Source organism: Lithobates pipiens, unplaced genomic scaffold, assembly GCF_037356315.1.
Source record: "Lithobates pipiens isolate NorthernLeopardFrog02 unplaced genomic scaffold, aLitPip1_a1.2 Scaffold_1, whole genome shotgun sequence".
Lineage (NCBI taxonomy): Eukaryota > Metazoa > Chordata > Amphibia > Anura > Ranidae > Lithobates > Lithobates pipiens.
The window spans coordinates 241840949-241858955 of record NW_027507685.1 but is presented as its reverse complement, the minus strand read 5'-3'; the positions used below and the strand labels follow the sequence as shown (position 1 = coordinate 241858955).

Here is an 18007-nt window from a genome sequence, read left to right as displayed (position 1 = left end):
GAAAATTGGCCTGGGCATGAAGGGGATAAAATTGCCCAATACTGCAGTGGTTAAATCACAGATAAATGTAATGAATGATTTTAGCAGTGAAAAAGAACTCTGTTTTCCTGGCAGGCGAAGAGTCGGATGCACCACTGCAGCTGCGAACTCACTAGACTTACTTTTATAACTTGATGAGCCATTTCAGAGGTGATGTTAACAGAGCGTGTAAAGCAATCTCTGGCTTCGGACAGCTTGCCTTCTCGCAGCAGCTGCTTCCCTTTCTGTAGATTTGTCTGCCGCTTCCTGCAAAACACACCGATTGTTTTATTGCATCGTCAACACAAAACCAAACTTTGGTGATATTTCTTCAATCCCCATTCTGAAAGTGGTAAAGCCTTAGGGTTTTCTACCCAATGCATTAAAAAGGTAGAAAAAATAAATAAAAATAATAATAAATAATAAAATAAAAAAAAGTGCTGCAGGTGTCCCCCCTCAGTCTCCTTATACAGGCATACCCCACAACGGGGATTATTTACTAAAGCTGGAGAGTGCAAAATAAGGCTCACCTCTGCATAGAAACAAATGAGCTTCTAACCCCAGCTTGTTAAGTTAAGCTTTGGTAATAAAACCTCAAAACTCATTGGTTCCTATGCAGAAGTGATCCTGCTTTTGCACTTTCCAGCTTTAGTAAATAAACCCCCATTGTGTACTTAAAAGTGGGGTATGCCTGTACTTACCTAAGCCCGATCCAGCAATGTGCATGAGAGCAGCGTCTCTCCCGTCTCTGTCCCCCTTCACTGGCCAGGGCCCCCATAGGACCGATACCTTTGCGGTGCATATTAAGCTTCCTATGGGGGGCCTCCCGTGGAAGAGGAGGAGCCAGGAGCACTTGCAGGGGACGACACAAGAAGAGGATTGGGGCTGCTCTGTGCAATGCTTTTGCTTTTTAAATATAACATGTTTGTTTCTTATTTTAAAAAGGAAAAAAAAAAAAAAAAGATAAAGTAAACCTTTAAGGTTACTTGAACAATAAAATGTACATTCTTGACTATAAAGTGGAACCTGACCAACAAAATTCAGATCTCTGTGGCTATTTATTGTATTTACTAGGGTTGCACGGATACAGTTTTTTTTTTTTTACTGGCGAGTACTGGTAGCGATATTTTGATGAAGTACTTGTCAATACCGAGTACCAATGCCTTTGCAGTGCATATTGAGCCCATACAAAATGAATGGGCTCAAATCGCACTGCAAAGAATCGCATGAGATATGAACAGGAACGCAATGCGATTCCCGTCTGAATCACATGCTGTTTCCCCACACAGCTCCCGTTTTAACGCACCCCCCGCCCCCCTCTCCAAGCTCCGCTCCATCTCTCCCTCCCAGCAAGTCTACGCCCGATTGAGTCCATAATTTTTCTCGACCGCTAAACAAATATCCCGCGCATGCGCTGTTAATAGCAGCTTGCGTCCATAATTTCTCGACAGTAAACAAATATCCCGCGCATGCGCGATTCGGGGGCATGTTAGTGGGGTGGGCGGGGCTGCTGCTTATGTTCTAACCATCTGTCCAGCGCAGCCCGCCCGCTCGAGTCCATAATTTTTCTCCGCCGCTAAAGAAATATCCTGCGCATGCGCTGTTAATAGCATTGAAGTGGCGCATGCTCGGTAAAAGGGCCGCCGTCAGCTGTTTCAGTGACGGAGCCGCTCCGGAAGTGATGGGGTTACAATGTACAACACCGCCGCTGGGTGTGCCAAGATGGCCACCAGCTCCGGAGCTAGGCCGAAGCCGCGGCCTTTCTTAAGGCCGCGGCTACGGACTGCTTCACGGATTGCAGGGTGCGGACCAACTAATCGATAATGAAAAATGTTGACAACGATTTTCATTATCGATTATTATCGATAATGTCGATTAATCGTTTCAGCCCTAATTAAGTTGTTTAAGCAGATTGGATTGAGATCTAACCAGTGGTAAGGAAGTACTGTATTCATTTTGGAACATAATTTGGTACATTTCGTTTATTTATTCACATCACTGATTGGATGTAATAAATTAGGGCATTCGATTATAGTTTGCTTAATAGGAGCGTAGCACACTGTTCCATTTTAGCTGTGGACATCTGAAGCCCTCCTGTCTTCATTTCCAGGATTTCCTTGCATGCTGGCTACCCAGAATGCACCTCCCGATCCCACGCATGCGCAGTAATTCCGTTGCGCGGCTCTCCTTCCTGACTGCAAATAACGTGAGATTTCGGCAGTAGGCGATTCTGAAGGACTCCTTAAAATACACGATGCCGCTATCCCAGGAACCCTTGTAAATCGTCCAGTGACATAACGTAATCGCCTAGGCGGGGACGGCAGGAAGCACAGGAGAAATAACACCATTAAAAAAGTTATTTCCAATTAGAAAGAAAAATAAATTTGCAAAAGGATGAGCCAAAAGGGATACCATAGCAGAGAAAGTGCAGAAAACGGGTCGAACTCTGCTTTAAGCACAATGCAAAAGCACTACAATACAATAGTTACATAGTAAATAACTAAATAAGAAGACCACTTTATAAGGAATAGTAACAAATGTGAATATTGTGCGTTAGCTCACTCTCGTCTTGCTTTTTCCACATCTTTTTTCGAAGGTAAAGTACATCCATCAAACACCAGAATGGGCTTCACACCGTGTGTCAAAAGCATGTGCACAAACTTCATGCAATAGGTCACATACCTGTAACGAAAGCGACATCACTGATTGTAATGAACAATGGATGCAGAATATAAAAAAATAAAACACACGCACACGCAAACGCACACGATAGGACAATCCACAGCAGTTTCCAACTATCAACTTTCTAACACAGGTAAGCAAATTAATGCCAACAGCAGCAGATTTGAGATGTGTCGAGGATTGTGGCGAAGGGAAGGACAGGGCCGGGGGCGCGCCGAGGATCGCGGCAAAGGACAGGGCGGGGGCGCGCCGAGGATCGCGGCAAAGGACAGGGCGCGGCAAAGGACAGGGCGCGGCAAAGGACAGGGCGCGCCAAAGGACAGGGCGAGCCAAAGGACAGGGCGAGCCAAAGGACAGGGCGAGCCAAAGGACAGGGCGAGCCAAAGGACAGGGCGAGCCAAAGGACAGGGCGAGCCAAAGGACAGGGCGAGGGCGCGCCAAAGGACAGGGCGAGCCAAAGGACAGGGCGAGCCAAAGGACAGGGCGAGGGCGCGCCAAAGGACAAGGGTGTGCTGAGGATTGTAGGTAAAGGAAGGTGGGGGTAATAAAATAGTCCTCAGCCTTATTCCTTTTGTTGCAGCCTCAGAACTCAGTAACCGAACGGAGCAGTGGATGCTGCAGCCACCATTATGGTGAAGGCTGTTATTTTTTTCCACCTAGTGCACCAAACTCACTGCATATCAAAGCTGGTCAAGATGGAGAGATGTCTCCCAACCAGGTCCCTAGACAGAAAGGTGGAGAGCTGTCTTATGCCACCATTGAACCCAAGACAGGGGAAATGTCTTGGGTTCACAAAGCATTTGTTCAATCAGATGTCGCAGGGAACGGAGCTCGGCGTCACTCGGGCACTGTGTGAATCGAGCGGAGGACGGCTCGCTCACACAGCACGGAGGACTTCGCTGGATCCAGGGGACAAGGTAAGTAACTACCTGTATCCAGCGATGCGATCCCGAGTCTGGCTCGGGGTTACCGCTTATGGTACTGAAATCCCAGCCCGAGCCAGACTCGGGATCACAGCCAGGGAGGTTAAATGAGCAGTGGCAACTGCAGGGGAGAGGAGGGAGTGCTGGCAAGAGCATGGGAGCCTATGGGTAAAGTCCCTATTCCCAGGCACCCCCAGCCGTTGTCAAGCACTCTCTCCTCTCCCCTGCAGCCACCACTTAGGAGGAGTGAGAAGACTACTTAGGTTGAGTCTGAAATTCTACTTTAACACCTGCAGATCTTGTCTCTCCTCCAGCCAGTGATTGGACAAGAAAAGGAGAAGCAGCACACTAATGAGCTAATTTCTGCATATACCTTGTAAGCATTGCAACAACCAATAGGCTCCTTTTGCTATGTATTCAATTGCTGGAGCTCCTCTACAAGGTTTTGCAAGATACGGATATCAGGTCAAACTTAGGTACCATGTTTCTCCGAAAATAAGCCTGGTTCTTATATTAAATTTTGACAACAAAAGACACAGCAGGGCTTATTTTTGGGGTAGGTCTTACCATGTAATGTGCCATCTTCTCTCTCTCCCTGCAGGACAGGACTCCCCAGTGTAAACAGAGTTAAAATGCTTCTAAAAGCCTATAATTCACTCTATTACAGTAGTATATAATAGGGGTGCAACGGATCAAAAGACTCACGGATCGGATCGTTCCTCTGATCAGAGTCACGGATGGAATCATTTTTCGGATGAGCAAATAATTGAATTTGCAAAAACCTGTGAAAATTCCACCACCATATAGTGCCCACTGTAATATCCACGTCATCTTCCCCCAATGTAATATTGGCTGAGCATGGATGGGTATTGGCAGGGTATGCATTGCAGAGTGTGCATTGCAGAGTGTTGGCAGGGTATGCATTGCTGGGATGGCTGTGGCTGCCATCCGATTTCTCCCCTCCACTGTACAGAGGGGAGAGAGGAACCGGCGTCATCATGACGCCGGTTTGTTTACAGGTGATCGCTCCGTCACGGAGAGATCACATTGTAAACGCTGACGCTCCGGAACTAGGCCGAAGCCACAGCCTTTCCTAAAGCCGAGACCGCAGAGCGCTCCGCGTATTGTGGCATGTGCCGATCCGAGCAGGGTGACCCGTTCGGATCGTGGATCGGTGCCGCTCCCTTGCACCCCTAGTATAAAATTTATACAATGTGTGTTTCTGTAATAGAATTGTGCCAAATATCTTTGTTATAGCGCCGCTCTGCACTTCTGTGAACCGCTGGAGCTCTCTTCCCCACAATTACATTACAGAAACACAAACATTGTACATTATATACTATTGTAATAGAGTGGATTATAGGATTTTACAAGCATTTTAAACTAGGGCTTATTTTCGGGAGAAGGGCTTATCTTGCAGCCCCCCTGGAAAATGCCGCTATGGTGTTATTTTTGGGGAAGCACAGAACTTGCATTGCTTGCATTAAAAACACATTTAAAAAAAGTATTCATAAATCAAGAGTTGCATTATTTTATGTCTTGTATATCCATCTGGAGTTCAGTTTCAAACAAAAGCACAACTTATTGAATTTTCAATGTTTGTAAAGATGAACACTGCAAATTCCATATACTTTGTGGGACGTGGCACAATTTTATTATTTTAGGTGCCTTATTGCCACCTACAGGCAACAACAAAATAAAAAAAACTTTCAAAAGCAGAAAAAAAATAAAAAGATAAAACGTACTGGTCAGTCGGTTCTCCTTTAGCCAGCTTCTCCGCACAGGCAAATGCTCCTTTATGAAGCCAGCAGTAGGTGTCCACCGCCACAGTCTGTCCCTTGTACTGTTTCACATGGATGGGTTCCGATGCCTCTTTGAGGAACTGTAGAAGACCCTGAATACCCATTATGGCAGAGGAACGACTAGAGCGAACGCTGAATCAAGACCAATCAGTGGTGAAGGAATCCTCCAGAGTAACCTGCATGATATAAAAAGGTGTATGAGATACCTACTGAACCAATTAGCAAAGCACAATAAGGATATTCTAGTCACAGCAGACAAGCCATTGGACAGCCAGAAAGCATCAGACTTGCAGATCTGGACGTGTCCAGATCTGCAAGTCACGTCACAGGACATGTCTTTAACCTCTTACAGACCAGCCGCTGTCATACTGCGGCAGGTCGGTGCGATCCTGCAAACCATCGTAGCTATACGTCGGCTCGCGGGAATCGAGATAGCAGGTGAGTGTTCCGCCACAGAAAAAAATTTAAATAAATTGCAGATTGTTGCCATTACTAGTAAAAAATAAATAAATAAAAATTAAAATGCTATAAATCTATCCCCTATTTTGTAGACGCTATAACTTTTTCACAAACCAATCAATATACACTTATTGCGATTTGTTTTTACCAAACATATGTAGAAGAATACACAGTGGCCTAAATTGAGAAAAAAATTTGCTTTTTTAAATAAAAAAATAGGGCTATTATAGCACAAAGTACAAAATATTGTGCTTTGTTTTTTCAAAATTGTCACTCGTTTTTTGTTTATAGCACAAAAAATAAAAGCCGCAGAGGCTATCAAATACCACCAAAAGAAAGCTCTATTTGTGGGAAAAAAAAAAAAGTTGTTTGGGTGCAATGTCGCACGACCGCTCAATTGTCAGTTAAAACGACCTGTCCTTTTCAATCTGCAGCCTCTGTAATTTTCTGAGAATGCATTGCAATATGGATGGCTACATGGAGCTGTTCCGTACACAGAGTGCACCGACCCCTCCCCAGAAACATCATTTCCTGCTTGTGCGATTGGCTCACCAATTTGCCCAGAAGTCTACCTAAGATGCAAGTCAGATTTCAGGCATCCCCTGCAACACAAATGTCATTTTGGGATAGATACTTTCAATAGGTTTTCCTCATTAGTGCCCCGCAGCTGCACACCTGACAGTTAATTATAAAACCACTCCCATTAGACCCACTCAGAACAGAGGCACAGACAAACACACATGGATCACGCCAAAATAACAAACACCGTCCCCTTGTAAAAATTATTAACTTTAAAAAAAAAATGTTCCTCTTTTTAAGTCAGCGGGGATCCAAAGTGGTCTTCCCGCAGGCAGTTATTACCACCGCGAGTCCCTATGGCCGCCATCTTACATATGGGAGCTGGCTGTGGTTTCCTTCAGGAACTAACCCCACTGTGCATGTGCCAGTTCATACGGCGCACTACGAGAGGTCTTGCAGCCTCCCAGTACATGTGAGGTGTCCCGGAAGGCTGCAGGAAGAGCGGGTGGCACAAGAGACATGATACTCATCTAGACAAAATGTTGTGAAAGGGGCAGCTGATACTCATGCCTCTTTGCATTCCTCCTACCACAGCTGGTCTCAGTAAAGTGCTCAGAGCCGAGATAAGTTATGATATTTTTTGTCACACTGTATTTGCGCAGCGGTCTTTGGTCTTTTAACCACTTTGCGCCCGCTCTATAGCCAAAAGACGGCTACAGAGCGGATGCTAACTGCCGGGAGGGCGCCCCTGGAGTCCTCCTGTTTACTTCCCCAATGTGCGCTGCCGCGGGCACGCATCGGGGAAGTTCTGTGTTGGCCGTGTCCCTTGGACACAGCCAATCACAGATCGTGCTAAATGGCCAATCACAGCGGCCATTTAGCACTCGATCGGCTAGTCCAATGGGAGGTGATCTCATATGTAAACATATGAGATCATCTCTCATCGCCGGCTCCCCTCCTCACACAGAGAAAGCGTGTGAGGGAGATCTTCCGTGCTGCAGCTGCAGTGTCAGTTTCAGTGAGTACACACACACACATGCCCACCTGTCCCCAGTGCCACGCATTGGTGCCATCTGTCATCAGTGTCAGGTGTCATCATTCCCTTGTATTAGTGCCATCTGTCATCAGTGCCACATCAGTGTCACATATTAGTTCCATCTGTCATCGGTGTCAAGTGTCATCAGTGCCATGTATTAGTGCCATCTGACGTCAGTGTCACATCAGTGTCACGTGCCATCAGTGCCATGTGCCGTCAGTGTCACGTGTCATTGTCCTGGTGCTCCAGGGCCTTCAAAAGTGTAATAGGTAGTCAACAATTTAGATGTGTAATTTATGCTCCTAGAACACATGATGGCGCTCCCTGCATGTTGGGTCTCTCTAAGTGGCCAGGCTGTAAAAAAGTCCAACACCTGTGGTATCGTAATACTCAGGAGGAGTAGCAGAATTTATTTTGGGGTGTCATTTGTGGTATACACATGCCATGTGAGAGAAATAACCTATTACAATGACAATTTTGTGGGGGGGAAAAAATAAAAAAACAAAAAAATCTTCATTTTGCAAAGAATTGTGGGAAAAAAATTACACCACCAAAAACCTCACTATGCCTCTTACTAAATACCTTGGAATGTCTACTTTCCAAAAAGGGGTCATTTGGGGGGGGGGGGTATTTGTACTTTCCTGGCTTGTTCGGGTCGCAAGAAATGAGATAGGCCACCAGTACGTCAGGTGTGATCAATTTTGTATAATTCGCACCACAGCTTGTAGACTCTCTAACTTTCACAAAGACCAAATAATATCCACAAATTTGGGTTATTTTTACCAAAGACATGTAGCAGTATAAATTGTGCCCAAAATTCATGAAGAAAAAATAATAATTTGCTAAATTGTATCACAGAAACAAAGAAAAATGTGTTTTTTTTTTTTTTTTAATTTTCTGTCTTTTTTCATTTATAGCGCAAAAAATAAAAAAAACCAGGAGGTGATCAAATACCACCAAAAGAAAGCTCTATTTGTGGGAAAAAAAAAAAAAAGACAAAAAATTAATTTGGGTACAGTGTTGAATGACTGAGTAATTGTCATTCAAAGTGTGAGAGCACCGAAAGCTGAAAATTGGTATGGGCAGGAAGGGTGTTTAAGTGCCCAGTAGGCAAGTGGTTAAACGCAACATTTTGGGCAAAAAAATAAACACTTTACCATTTTTAGTTTTTATAAAAAATTCATTAAAGTTAGCCCACATTTTGTGTATAATGTGAAAAATGTTATGCCATGAGAATCGCGATCTTTTGATTTTCTTTTCTCCCAGAATCGTGCAGCTCTACTCTCATGCTTTGAAGGGGGAAAAAAAGAAAGGGGGGGGGGGGGGTTCATAGTTTGTTATACAATTTTGCAAACAGGTAAATCTTCTGCTTCACTGATGGGTGCTGATCAGGAAGCACTGATAATGTGGCACTGATTAGCAGTACCAATGGGCACTGATTAGCAGTACCAATGGGCACTGATTAGCAGTACCGATGGGCACCGATTAGCAGTACCGATGGGCACCGATTAGCAGTACCGATGGGCACCGATTAGCAGTACCGATGGGCACCGATAGGCGGCACTGATTAGGAGTACTGATGAGGCACTGATTGGTGCCACTGATGGGTAATGTTGGAACCCATGTCCCTTTAACAGAAGCCGGTTATTGGCTTTCTTCTTTTCGCCTGTCAGTGTGAGGAAAGGAAAACAAAAAGCAGATAAGCGGCTTCTCTTTACATTGTGTAATCAGCTGTCATTGACTGTCAGCTGATCGGCTGTGGCCGTCATTTGGCTTTATTGCGGATGGGAAGGGGCCATACACACATACAGGGGCAGTAACGTCAATCGCCTGCGATTCAGACAGGAATCACACATTACTATTCCATCTGCATGCAATGCTTTACAGTGCAATTTGCAGCCATTTATTTCGCATCTACGCAAACCGCACAGCACCGGTAGCATTTTCACACGCACCGATACTCGTGGAAATTCTCGGTATCGGTGCATCTCAATTCTCACCTACAGGTAAAATCACACATGCGCATTCCAAAGCATGGCATGTAGGGCAGCCTGTCGATTTCAATGCTCTATGTGCAAAAATCACAAAGATGTCTAAAAATGTCGCGCGTGCGTGTTAGGGAACGCATTAACAACGAATGACTGTTACAGGGCAGCGCGTTTCTACGTGCGCTCAGGAAAGCGTGCGATTTTGCCCACACAGTAGTGTGAACCTCACCTATATGATTCCTTCTTGTATGGTGCCCATGATGTGAGGTCACAGTATGGAGGTGACACATTGTACTTATCACACTCACCTGTACACATCTATGGAGGGGACAATGGCGGGACTGTTCTTCCCTCCTGAGAATACTAATGTCTCACCGATCCGTCATCCCCGGACACTCCGCTCCTCCACCATCAGCACTTTAAACCAAGACGCGCGCTCTCCGCCTGCGCTGACGTCGACCTCCGTGTACACGTGACCAGATCCGGAGAGGCGCGATCCGCCATGACAGCTAAGGGAAAGACCCGTAACAGACTTTATTTTGACACAAGCGTCGCGTATTTCTAAGGCCGATGAGTAATAATAATAAAAACAGTTTTATAGCAAACGTAAAGCCTTTACTTTGAAACAAAAGGAAGCCGAGAAGCTTCTAAAGCGCGGCGCCCGCAGTAAAGATGGCCGAAGTGGAGGCAGAGAGGGTGTCATGTGCCCCTCCCCCTCCAGAGACGTCACCTAGGGGGCGGGTGGCGGGAAATCCAGAAGAGAGAGCGGAATCTGGCGCCAAATATGTATAAGGATTGGAGACTGGAGAGCCTTGGGTAAGGAGGAGGAGAGGGGGGAAAAAGTAGCCTTGTTCTTCACCAGCAATCTCAGGAATGACTGAGGGGATTACAGTGACTTCCTTATTCTGAAGACAAAATTCATTCCTCATGAATTCTATTAACCTTTTCCTTGCCAGAGCCACTTTTACACACTTTAACCAGTTGAACATCGGGAACTTTTTATTTACATGTGAAATATATATAATTTTATTTTTTTTCTAGAAAATGACTTGGAATTCCCAAACATGATATCTTGCGCTCTCTCTCTCTCTCTGATAGAGATAGAGATATATATATATCTGTCATCATGTTTGGGGGTTCCAAGTATATAGGTTATACAGGGGCGGACTGACCATTGGGCCACTCGGGCACTGCCCGAGGGCCTGGGCCACTAGGGGGCCCCATGAGGGTTGCCAGCCTAAAAAAAAAAACAGGGACAGTATGGAAAAATCATTTTTTTTTTTTTTTTTTTTTTTTCATCGGTCTCTGAAATGTCCCTTACCGACATCCTTTTGGTCTAAAAATTCTGAGATTATAGCTGCCCCACTTCTCCAGTACCTTCACAGCCAATAGAAACATGTCTGTGTATAGCAGGGGTGCCCAACCAGTGGCCCGCGACCTCCTGCTCTGGGATGTTGGTTTGGCAAGCCCAGATTGCAGGTTGCCTACCCGCCATGCCAAAGCATTAGTGTTGTGAATGAAGCCAGAGGTAAAGAACGCAAGCAGCTGCGGAGCAGAGCCGCATAAGCCAATACTTCCCATATAGCACGGGCTCCTGTCATAGGTGGAGTGATACCAAATGCACTCTGCCTGGGACAGCAAGTTTATTACTAAAATCAGTGTACAGATGGACATATCTGTTCTGCAGTGGTTACTGGGCTGCTTTCAAACACAGGTGTAGTGCACAGCACCTGGGGGTTACCTGCACTGAGCCATAAACTTCTGGTTTTACTTGTGGGTTTGGTGCACTTTCAGAAAGTACACCGCGCCTGCAGAAAATAATAGAATTATATGGCAAAGTACAGCTAACCTGCAGGAAAGCCACAGGTGCACTGCATCCACTGAGTGGGTAGACTGCAGACCATCAGTGTAAAAGTAGCCTTGGGCTTCTTTAACCACTTGCTTACTGGGCACTTAAACCCCCCTCAGTCCCAGACCAATTTTCAGCTTTCAGCGCTGATGCACTTTGAATGACAATTGCGCGGTCATACAACACTGTACCCAAATGAAATTTTTATCATTTTTTTCCCACAAATAGAGCTTTCTTTTGGTGGTATTTAGTTACAGCTCGGAGTTTTATTTTTTGCTAAACAAACAAAAAAAGATGCAAAAAAAAAAAAAAAAAATCATGTTTTAATAGTTTGTTATAAAATTTTGCAAACGGGTCATTTTTCTCCTTCATTGAAGTGCGCTGATTAGGCGGCACTGATGGGCTGCATTGGTGGGCACTGATGGGCTGCATTGGTGGGCACTGATGGGCTGCATTGGTGGGCACTGATGGGCTGCATTGGTGGGCACTGATGGGCTGCATTGGTGGGCACTGATGGGCTGCATTGGTGGGCACTGATGGGCTGCATTGGTGGGCACTGATGGGCTGCATTGGTGGGCACTGATGGGCTGCATTGGTGGGCACTGATGGGCTGCATTGGTGGGCACTGATGGGCTGCACTGGTGGGCACTGATGGGCTGCACTGGTGGGCACTGATAGGCATAGTTAAGGCGGCACTAATAGGCACAGATAAGGCGGCACAGATAAGGCGGCACAGATAAGGCGGCACTGATGGGCACTGATGGGCAAAGATGGGCACAGATAAGATGGCACGGATGGGTGGCACGGATGGGCACTGATAGGTACCACAGATAGATGGGACTGATGGGCACTGATAGGTGGCTCTGATAGGTGGCACTGCTGGGCACTGATGGGCGGCACTGCTGGGCACTGATGGGCGGCACTGCTGGGCACTGATGGGCGGCACTGCTGGGCACTGATGGGCGGCACTGGGGTGCAGCACCTTTGAGGCAGATTTTGGGTGGCACTGCTGGGTGGCACTGCTGGGTGGCACTGCTGGGTGGCACTGCTGGGTGGCACTGTGGGCACTGCTGGGTGGCACTGTGGGCACTATGGGCACTGCTGGGTGGCACTGACAGGGGGCACTTACTTTATTTCAGGATGGCACTGCGGGTGGCAGGTGGGCACTGGCAGGGGGCAGGTGTCCGCTTAAATTTCTGGCCGTGATCGGGACTGATGTCCCGAACACGGCCGCCGGCGATCGGCTTTTTTTTTTTCTCCTCGCGCTGTCAGCGCGAGGAGGAATACTAGCCGATTACCGGCTCCGTTTTATCACATGATCAGCTGTCATTGGCTGACAGCTGATCACGTGATAAGGGGTCGGGATCGACCCCTTACACGGATCGGTGATCAGGCGAGTCTCACGGACTCGCCGATCACAGAGCGCGCCGCCACAGAGCAGGCCGCTCGTATCCGGGATGACGTCAATAGACGTAGTCCCGGAAATGTGGGTCCGCGCTGTTGCCGTCATTTTGCAATAGCGCGGTACCCAAGTGGTTAAAGAGGAGGGCCGTTTAAAAAAAATAAAATTAAAAGTCAGCAGCTGCAAACACTGCAGCTGCTGACTTAATAAGCACACTTAACTGTCCAGGGCGCCCGCAATGTCGGCCGCCTGAGGCCGACCCGTCCCTCGGGTCCTGGCGCCACTATTCTTTCTTAGGGAAACAGGCAGTGGAGCCTTACGGCTTCACTGCCCGTTTCCTACTGCACATGCGCAACTCGCACAGCGCTTTGTGAGTGGAACGCGCTATGTTCTGGGACACACAGTTCCCAGAACACAGCGCGACCCATTACCCAGAAGACGCCACGACGAGGAGAGAAGAAAGAAGATCTCCGATGAGGAGGAAGAGGAAGATTAGAATTATGTGCCTAGCAACAGGCATTTCTGGTAAATAAAAATAATAAAAAAATTTCATTTTTTTTTTTTTTGATTTTTTTTTTTTTTTTTTTTGTAATTTTTACTTTTTTTTTTTTCAGGGTGGCCCTCCACTTTAACATGATCTGTCTGACTCATTCGGAAGTTCCATTCACCTCTATGGAGAAGCAGATGTAAACAGACTGGTGTCTGTTTATACCTGCCTATTTCTAAGCCGATCGACTAAAAAAACAGAAGTGGTTCTGTCCCCTTTCATTTGATCACATGAGAGGGCCCATAGAGTAGAGTGGGCTGTGTCTGTGTCCACTTTGAATATGCAGAGTGGATGCAGACCTGTCATCTGCTCATTGTGGCCCACGACTGGTTAGTAAGTCGCTTAAGTGGCCCTCGCTCTTCAAAAGGTTGGGCACCCATGGTGTATACTGTGTGGCCCCATGAGTTGTCAGTCCGCCCGAGGATAGATTTATATATTTTTTATTATTATTATTTTAACCACTTAAGGACAGGGCCTCTCTTTTGCCGCTCGTTTACAAGTTAAAATATTTTTTTTTGCTAGAAAATTACATTAAACCCATGTGTGTGTGTATATATATATATATATATATAGCACTAACCCCCCGAAGGAGCGGCTGGTTTAATTGGGCTTACCATTACCTTTTTCACCTCGATTTGCATCTAGGGGTTTCCTGTGGTAGATGGCCCAAGAACTGTAGAGACTGATGACGGATCCGCTTAAAGGGATTTTTTATTTCCAAAAAATTTAGTTAATGTATAGGATCAGAGGGTTCAGGTGAAAAGTCCAGGTACTCTTGATATCAAAGACAATATAAAAGAACTCTCTTACTTTGAATATGTTGAGGTCAAAATTTGGAGTAATCAAACCCGATCTCGGCACTGTGTGAAGCTCCGTCGGCTTTGAAAGTGAAGTGCAGGGAAGTGTGCTGTGCTCTCTGCTTCCCCCTATAGTGCAGTACCCGGCTGAATGAGGAAGCTGGGAAGGTACTGTACTGTGCTAAAAGCTAGATTTGTTTTAAAATGGCTTTATTTATGTGTCTGTATGCATGCATGTCTGTCTGTCTGTATGTGTATGTGTGCATGTATGTATGTGTTTGTGTGTGTGAGCGCATGCATTTGTCTGTATGTGTGTGTGTGCGTGCATTTGTCTGTGTGTGCATTTGTCTGTATGTGTCTGTGTTACTTTTAATCCAGATCCCCCCCCCCCCCCCATTCTTGTACCATCAGAACTGCTTTTGTGGGGTGTGTGTGTGATAGCAGGACTGCTGCCCCTCTGAAAAGCAATCCATACACAGATTGCTTTTCAGAGGCATTTGAAAGGCGGTAAAGACGCATTATGTTGCCTCCTCACCACCTGTTTTAAGCTCGTAAATGCAGCATCACTATACCGCAACTGTGCAATCCACACAGTTGCGGGGTAGTTGCAGTGCAGGCCCATTCACCCTCAGTATACCTCCAGCTGCAACCACAGCATGTGTACACTCCCAACTGCTCCCTCTGCAGCTAAAGGGAGAGAAGATGGAGGTGGTAAAAACAGCTTAACCATGTGGTTTTACTGCCCCTCCAACAAGCCCTTGGTTCACATCTGTGTGGCTGCATGCTGTGTGTAGGGCAGCCCATGCATTTCAGTGGGCTTCCCTACCCACAAAAATGCAGGGAAAGAAGTCCCTGAGCTTTTTTTTTTGCACTGCACCAAAAGCAAGCCACGTTTTGTGTGGGGTACCATTAAGAATGAACGGTACCCCTAAAGAGCAGAGCATTCGTCTGTGTGTCGGGAACGAGTGTGGCAAAGGCAAGAGAATTCTTGTTGGGCAGTGTATGAGTGCTCGAACGACCGAAATTTTAATGGTTCAAAGAATGTCAGGCAAAATGGTCAGCCTTCACACATGTTCACTTCATCAAATCTGACCCTCTTTGAAAAAAGTTTGGACACCCCTGCTTTAGAAGAACACCACGTACGGGTTGGTTTTCTTAGCAAGAGCCTGGAAGGGCTGAAGTAACCAAGAGAATCCGGTCTTGTGGATATCGCCAAGCAGGCTGAAAGATCCAGGTATCCTACAAGTGTTCTAAAGCTTAGTTTCCTACACTTCTACAACAACGGCTGTGGCAGAGATGTTATCTTGTACGTTTCTACAACAACGTCTGTGGCAGAGGCTTGTTCCTGAGTAAGCACCAAGTTGGCTGCTAGGCCTTGTGAGAGAGGGACTGTCCAACCTGAGTGCTCATCCAGCTGCAAGTGGGTATTTTCTGGATGCAGTAAGTAAGCAAGTTCTTTAATGTTTTTGGAATTTATTTTTTCAGAAACCCTAAAGAATAAAATGGCGGTCGTTGCAATACTTTCTGTCTACACTGTATTTGCGCAGTGGTCTTCCAAACGCAATTTTTATTTGAAAAAAAAATACACTTTTTTTTTTTTTTAAATTAAACAAATAAGAAAACCGTAAAGTTAGTCTATTTTTATTTTTTTTTTTCAAAGATAATATTATGCCGAGTAAACTGATACCCAACATGTCAGGCTTAAATTGTGCCCACTTGTTGGAATGGCGACAAACTTTGACACTTAAAAAAATCTCCATAGGTGCTTTCCACAAGTTTAACAATTTGAACAGGTTACCAGTTTTGAGTTGCAGAGAAGGTCTGAGGCCAGAATTATTGCTCTAACAATTGCGGAAATACCTCGCATGTTTGGTTTGAATACTGTTTTCATGTGTGTTTGTTTTTGAGTGAGATCGGCGGGACGGGGTGCTTTACTTTTTTTTTTTTTTCTTATTTACATTTTGGATCACTTTTATTCCTGTAGCCATGGTGTTGCAGATAGTGACAAACAATCCATCAAATCACCCCACTGCCAGACTTCATACATCACTTCCAGAGACAATCAACAGCCTTTTGCGAGATTTGTTTTTGTTGTTTTATGGGGGGAGTACAACTTGGATAGGGATTGAAATATGGGGTGCCCATAGGATAAGTCATTGCCATCATATTAATAATTGAAGAACAAAAGCGCAATGTTAGAGCCAGAAGATTAGATGTGACTGGAAATTAAATGTAAATTTCCTCCTGCATCTCCATGCAGACTGTTATTCCTCCTGCTTCTCCATGCAGACTGTTGCACCTCCTGCACAAACGTGCTTTCTTCTACCCACACTGGTTTCCTCCTGCGCATACTTGTAGTTACTGAAATTAAGCCTGTTACATCTTCTTCTATTGGGTAATAGGAGCCCACTCTGAAAAAGTCCCTTTACTGGCTCTGGTTGCTCATGGCTACTAGGCCTGAGGCCTGCAGAACCTCTACCCAGAGGCCTAGTAGGTTAAAAGCATGACTAAGGGGTAAGGGATTACTGTTCCCAGCCAGCCCAACCTGCAAATCCTGTGCCCTTGTAATGACATATTCAGCGACCCATCGCAGTTTGCTACAGAAGTGATGTTTCTTCGCCGCCATCTTGCTACACCTCACACTGGTCCACAGTAAGGGTACACTAAGAAAGGGGAAAGCGGACATGTTGTTACACCCACCGGAGTTTTGCATTTTATAACAGTAAAGTCAATTTATATAGTGAAATACAGGACTTAGAACTCCGTCTGACTACTTAGATCTTGAATTTTAAAAGCAGTGAACTTAGGGGTGCCACCTTTTCTTCAAGTCAAACGCGAACACTTTAGCGGCGCACTGCAAATATTTTTATAGTATAAACTATACATATATTTTGCTATTAAATATAATTTCTAATCATGTGAAGTTAACAACAAGAATCCTCTTTTACATCAGAGTCCACCGAGTTCCCCTTTTACATCTGAACTCAGAGTTCCCCTTTTACAGTAAGGGGGGACTCTGGGGACTCTGACGTAAGGGATGCTCTGGGAGCCATGATTTAAAGGGGGACACTGAAAACTCTGATGTAAGGGGAAACACTGTGGCCTCTGGTGTAAGGGGTGCCTTAGTGTACTCAGGCAGGAGAGAGTAGTCAGATGGAGTTGTAAGTCCTGTATTTCACTATATAAACTAACTTTACTGTTTATAAATATGTGTAAAATGCAAAACTTCGGTAGGTGTAACAACATGTCCGCTTTCCCCCTTATTAGTGTATCCTTACTGTGGACGTGTGTGGGGTGTAGCAAGATGGCGGCGACGGAACATCACTTCCGTAGCAAACTGTGATGGGTCGCCAAATATGTCTGTGGCAGGGATATAATTGTGTATTAATGCAATTAATGTGAAGTGCAATGCAAATCTATGGACAATGTTATTCACTAGTATTGGATGCCATCTAGTGGCCAAAACTGGAAATGGACTTTAGCTATTTTCCTTTCTATGGTGTTGGAAAGATAACAGGAAGTGACTGTTTACTTTGGTCATCTGACCTCATTTACCCAGGAGTCTGTGTGACCTACCCATGAACACTTTGAAATGCAGTGCATGCTGGGTAGGGTATAAAAGGGACTGCAGCGGCCATATTTGGTCTCTTGGAACCACGTTGCCTGCCTGTGCGGAACTGTGTGTGAGGTTCCCGGCGCATCGGTAGATGGTCACCGCGGAGTGCAAACCGGACTGTTTGCTGGGTGACTTGACGGAGCCAAGAGCTGGTGATCAGAACGACGGGGATCGGAGACGCTTGTTGGAGCAGCGGAGAGCCAGATCCAGTCGGTGGAGTGACACAGAGCATCTAACCTAGTCAGAGGAAGCAAGCTGCAGCTGTAGGACTCTAGCCATCACTCAGAACTCTGATCCGATTGGTGAGCGGGTTGCGGCCAACCTTTTAATCTATTACATGTACTTAGACTTACTAATAGGCCTTGCTGG

General features: G+C 45.7%; 2 protein-coding genes across 2 annotated transcripts in view; one reads left to right on the top strand and one right to left on the bottom strand.

The window, feature by feature from the left end:
* EXO1 (exonuclease 1) overlaps positions 1 to 9875 on the bottom strand; it is a 36847-nt gene extending 26972 nt beyond the window's left edge. The window contains exons 1-4 of the mRNA XM_077484786.1: positions 9736 to 9875; positions 5369 to 5601; positions 2581 to 2700; positions 162 to 285 (exon numbers count right to left, since the gene is read on the bottom strand). Coding sequence (XP_077340912.1) covers positions 162 to 285; positions 2581 to 2700; positions 5369 to 5529 — 405 coding nt within the window. The 5' untranslated portion in view covers positions 5530 to 5601; positions 9736 to 9875. The remainder of the gene's footprint in view (positions 1 to 161; positions 286 to 2580; positions 2701 to 5368; positions 5602 to 9735) is intronic.
* Positions 9876 to 10210: 335 nt separating this feature from the next.
* Positions 10211 to 18007, top strand: part of LOC143986295 (uncharacterized) — a 50649-nt gene continuing 42852 nt past the window's right edge. The window contains exon 1 of the mRNA XM_077484781.1: positions 10211 to 10243. Within this exon, the coding sequence (XP_077340907.1) occupies positions 10212 to 10243 (32 nt within the window). The 5' untranslated portion in view covers position 10211. The remainder of the gene's footprint in view (positions 10244 to 18007) is intronic.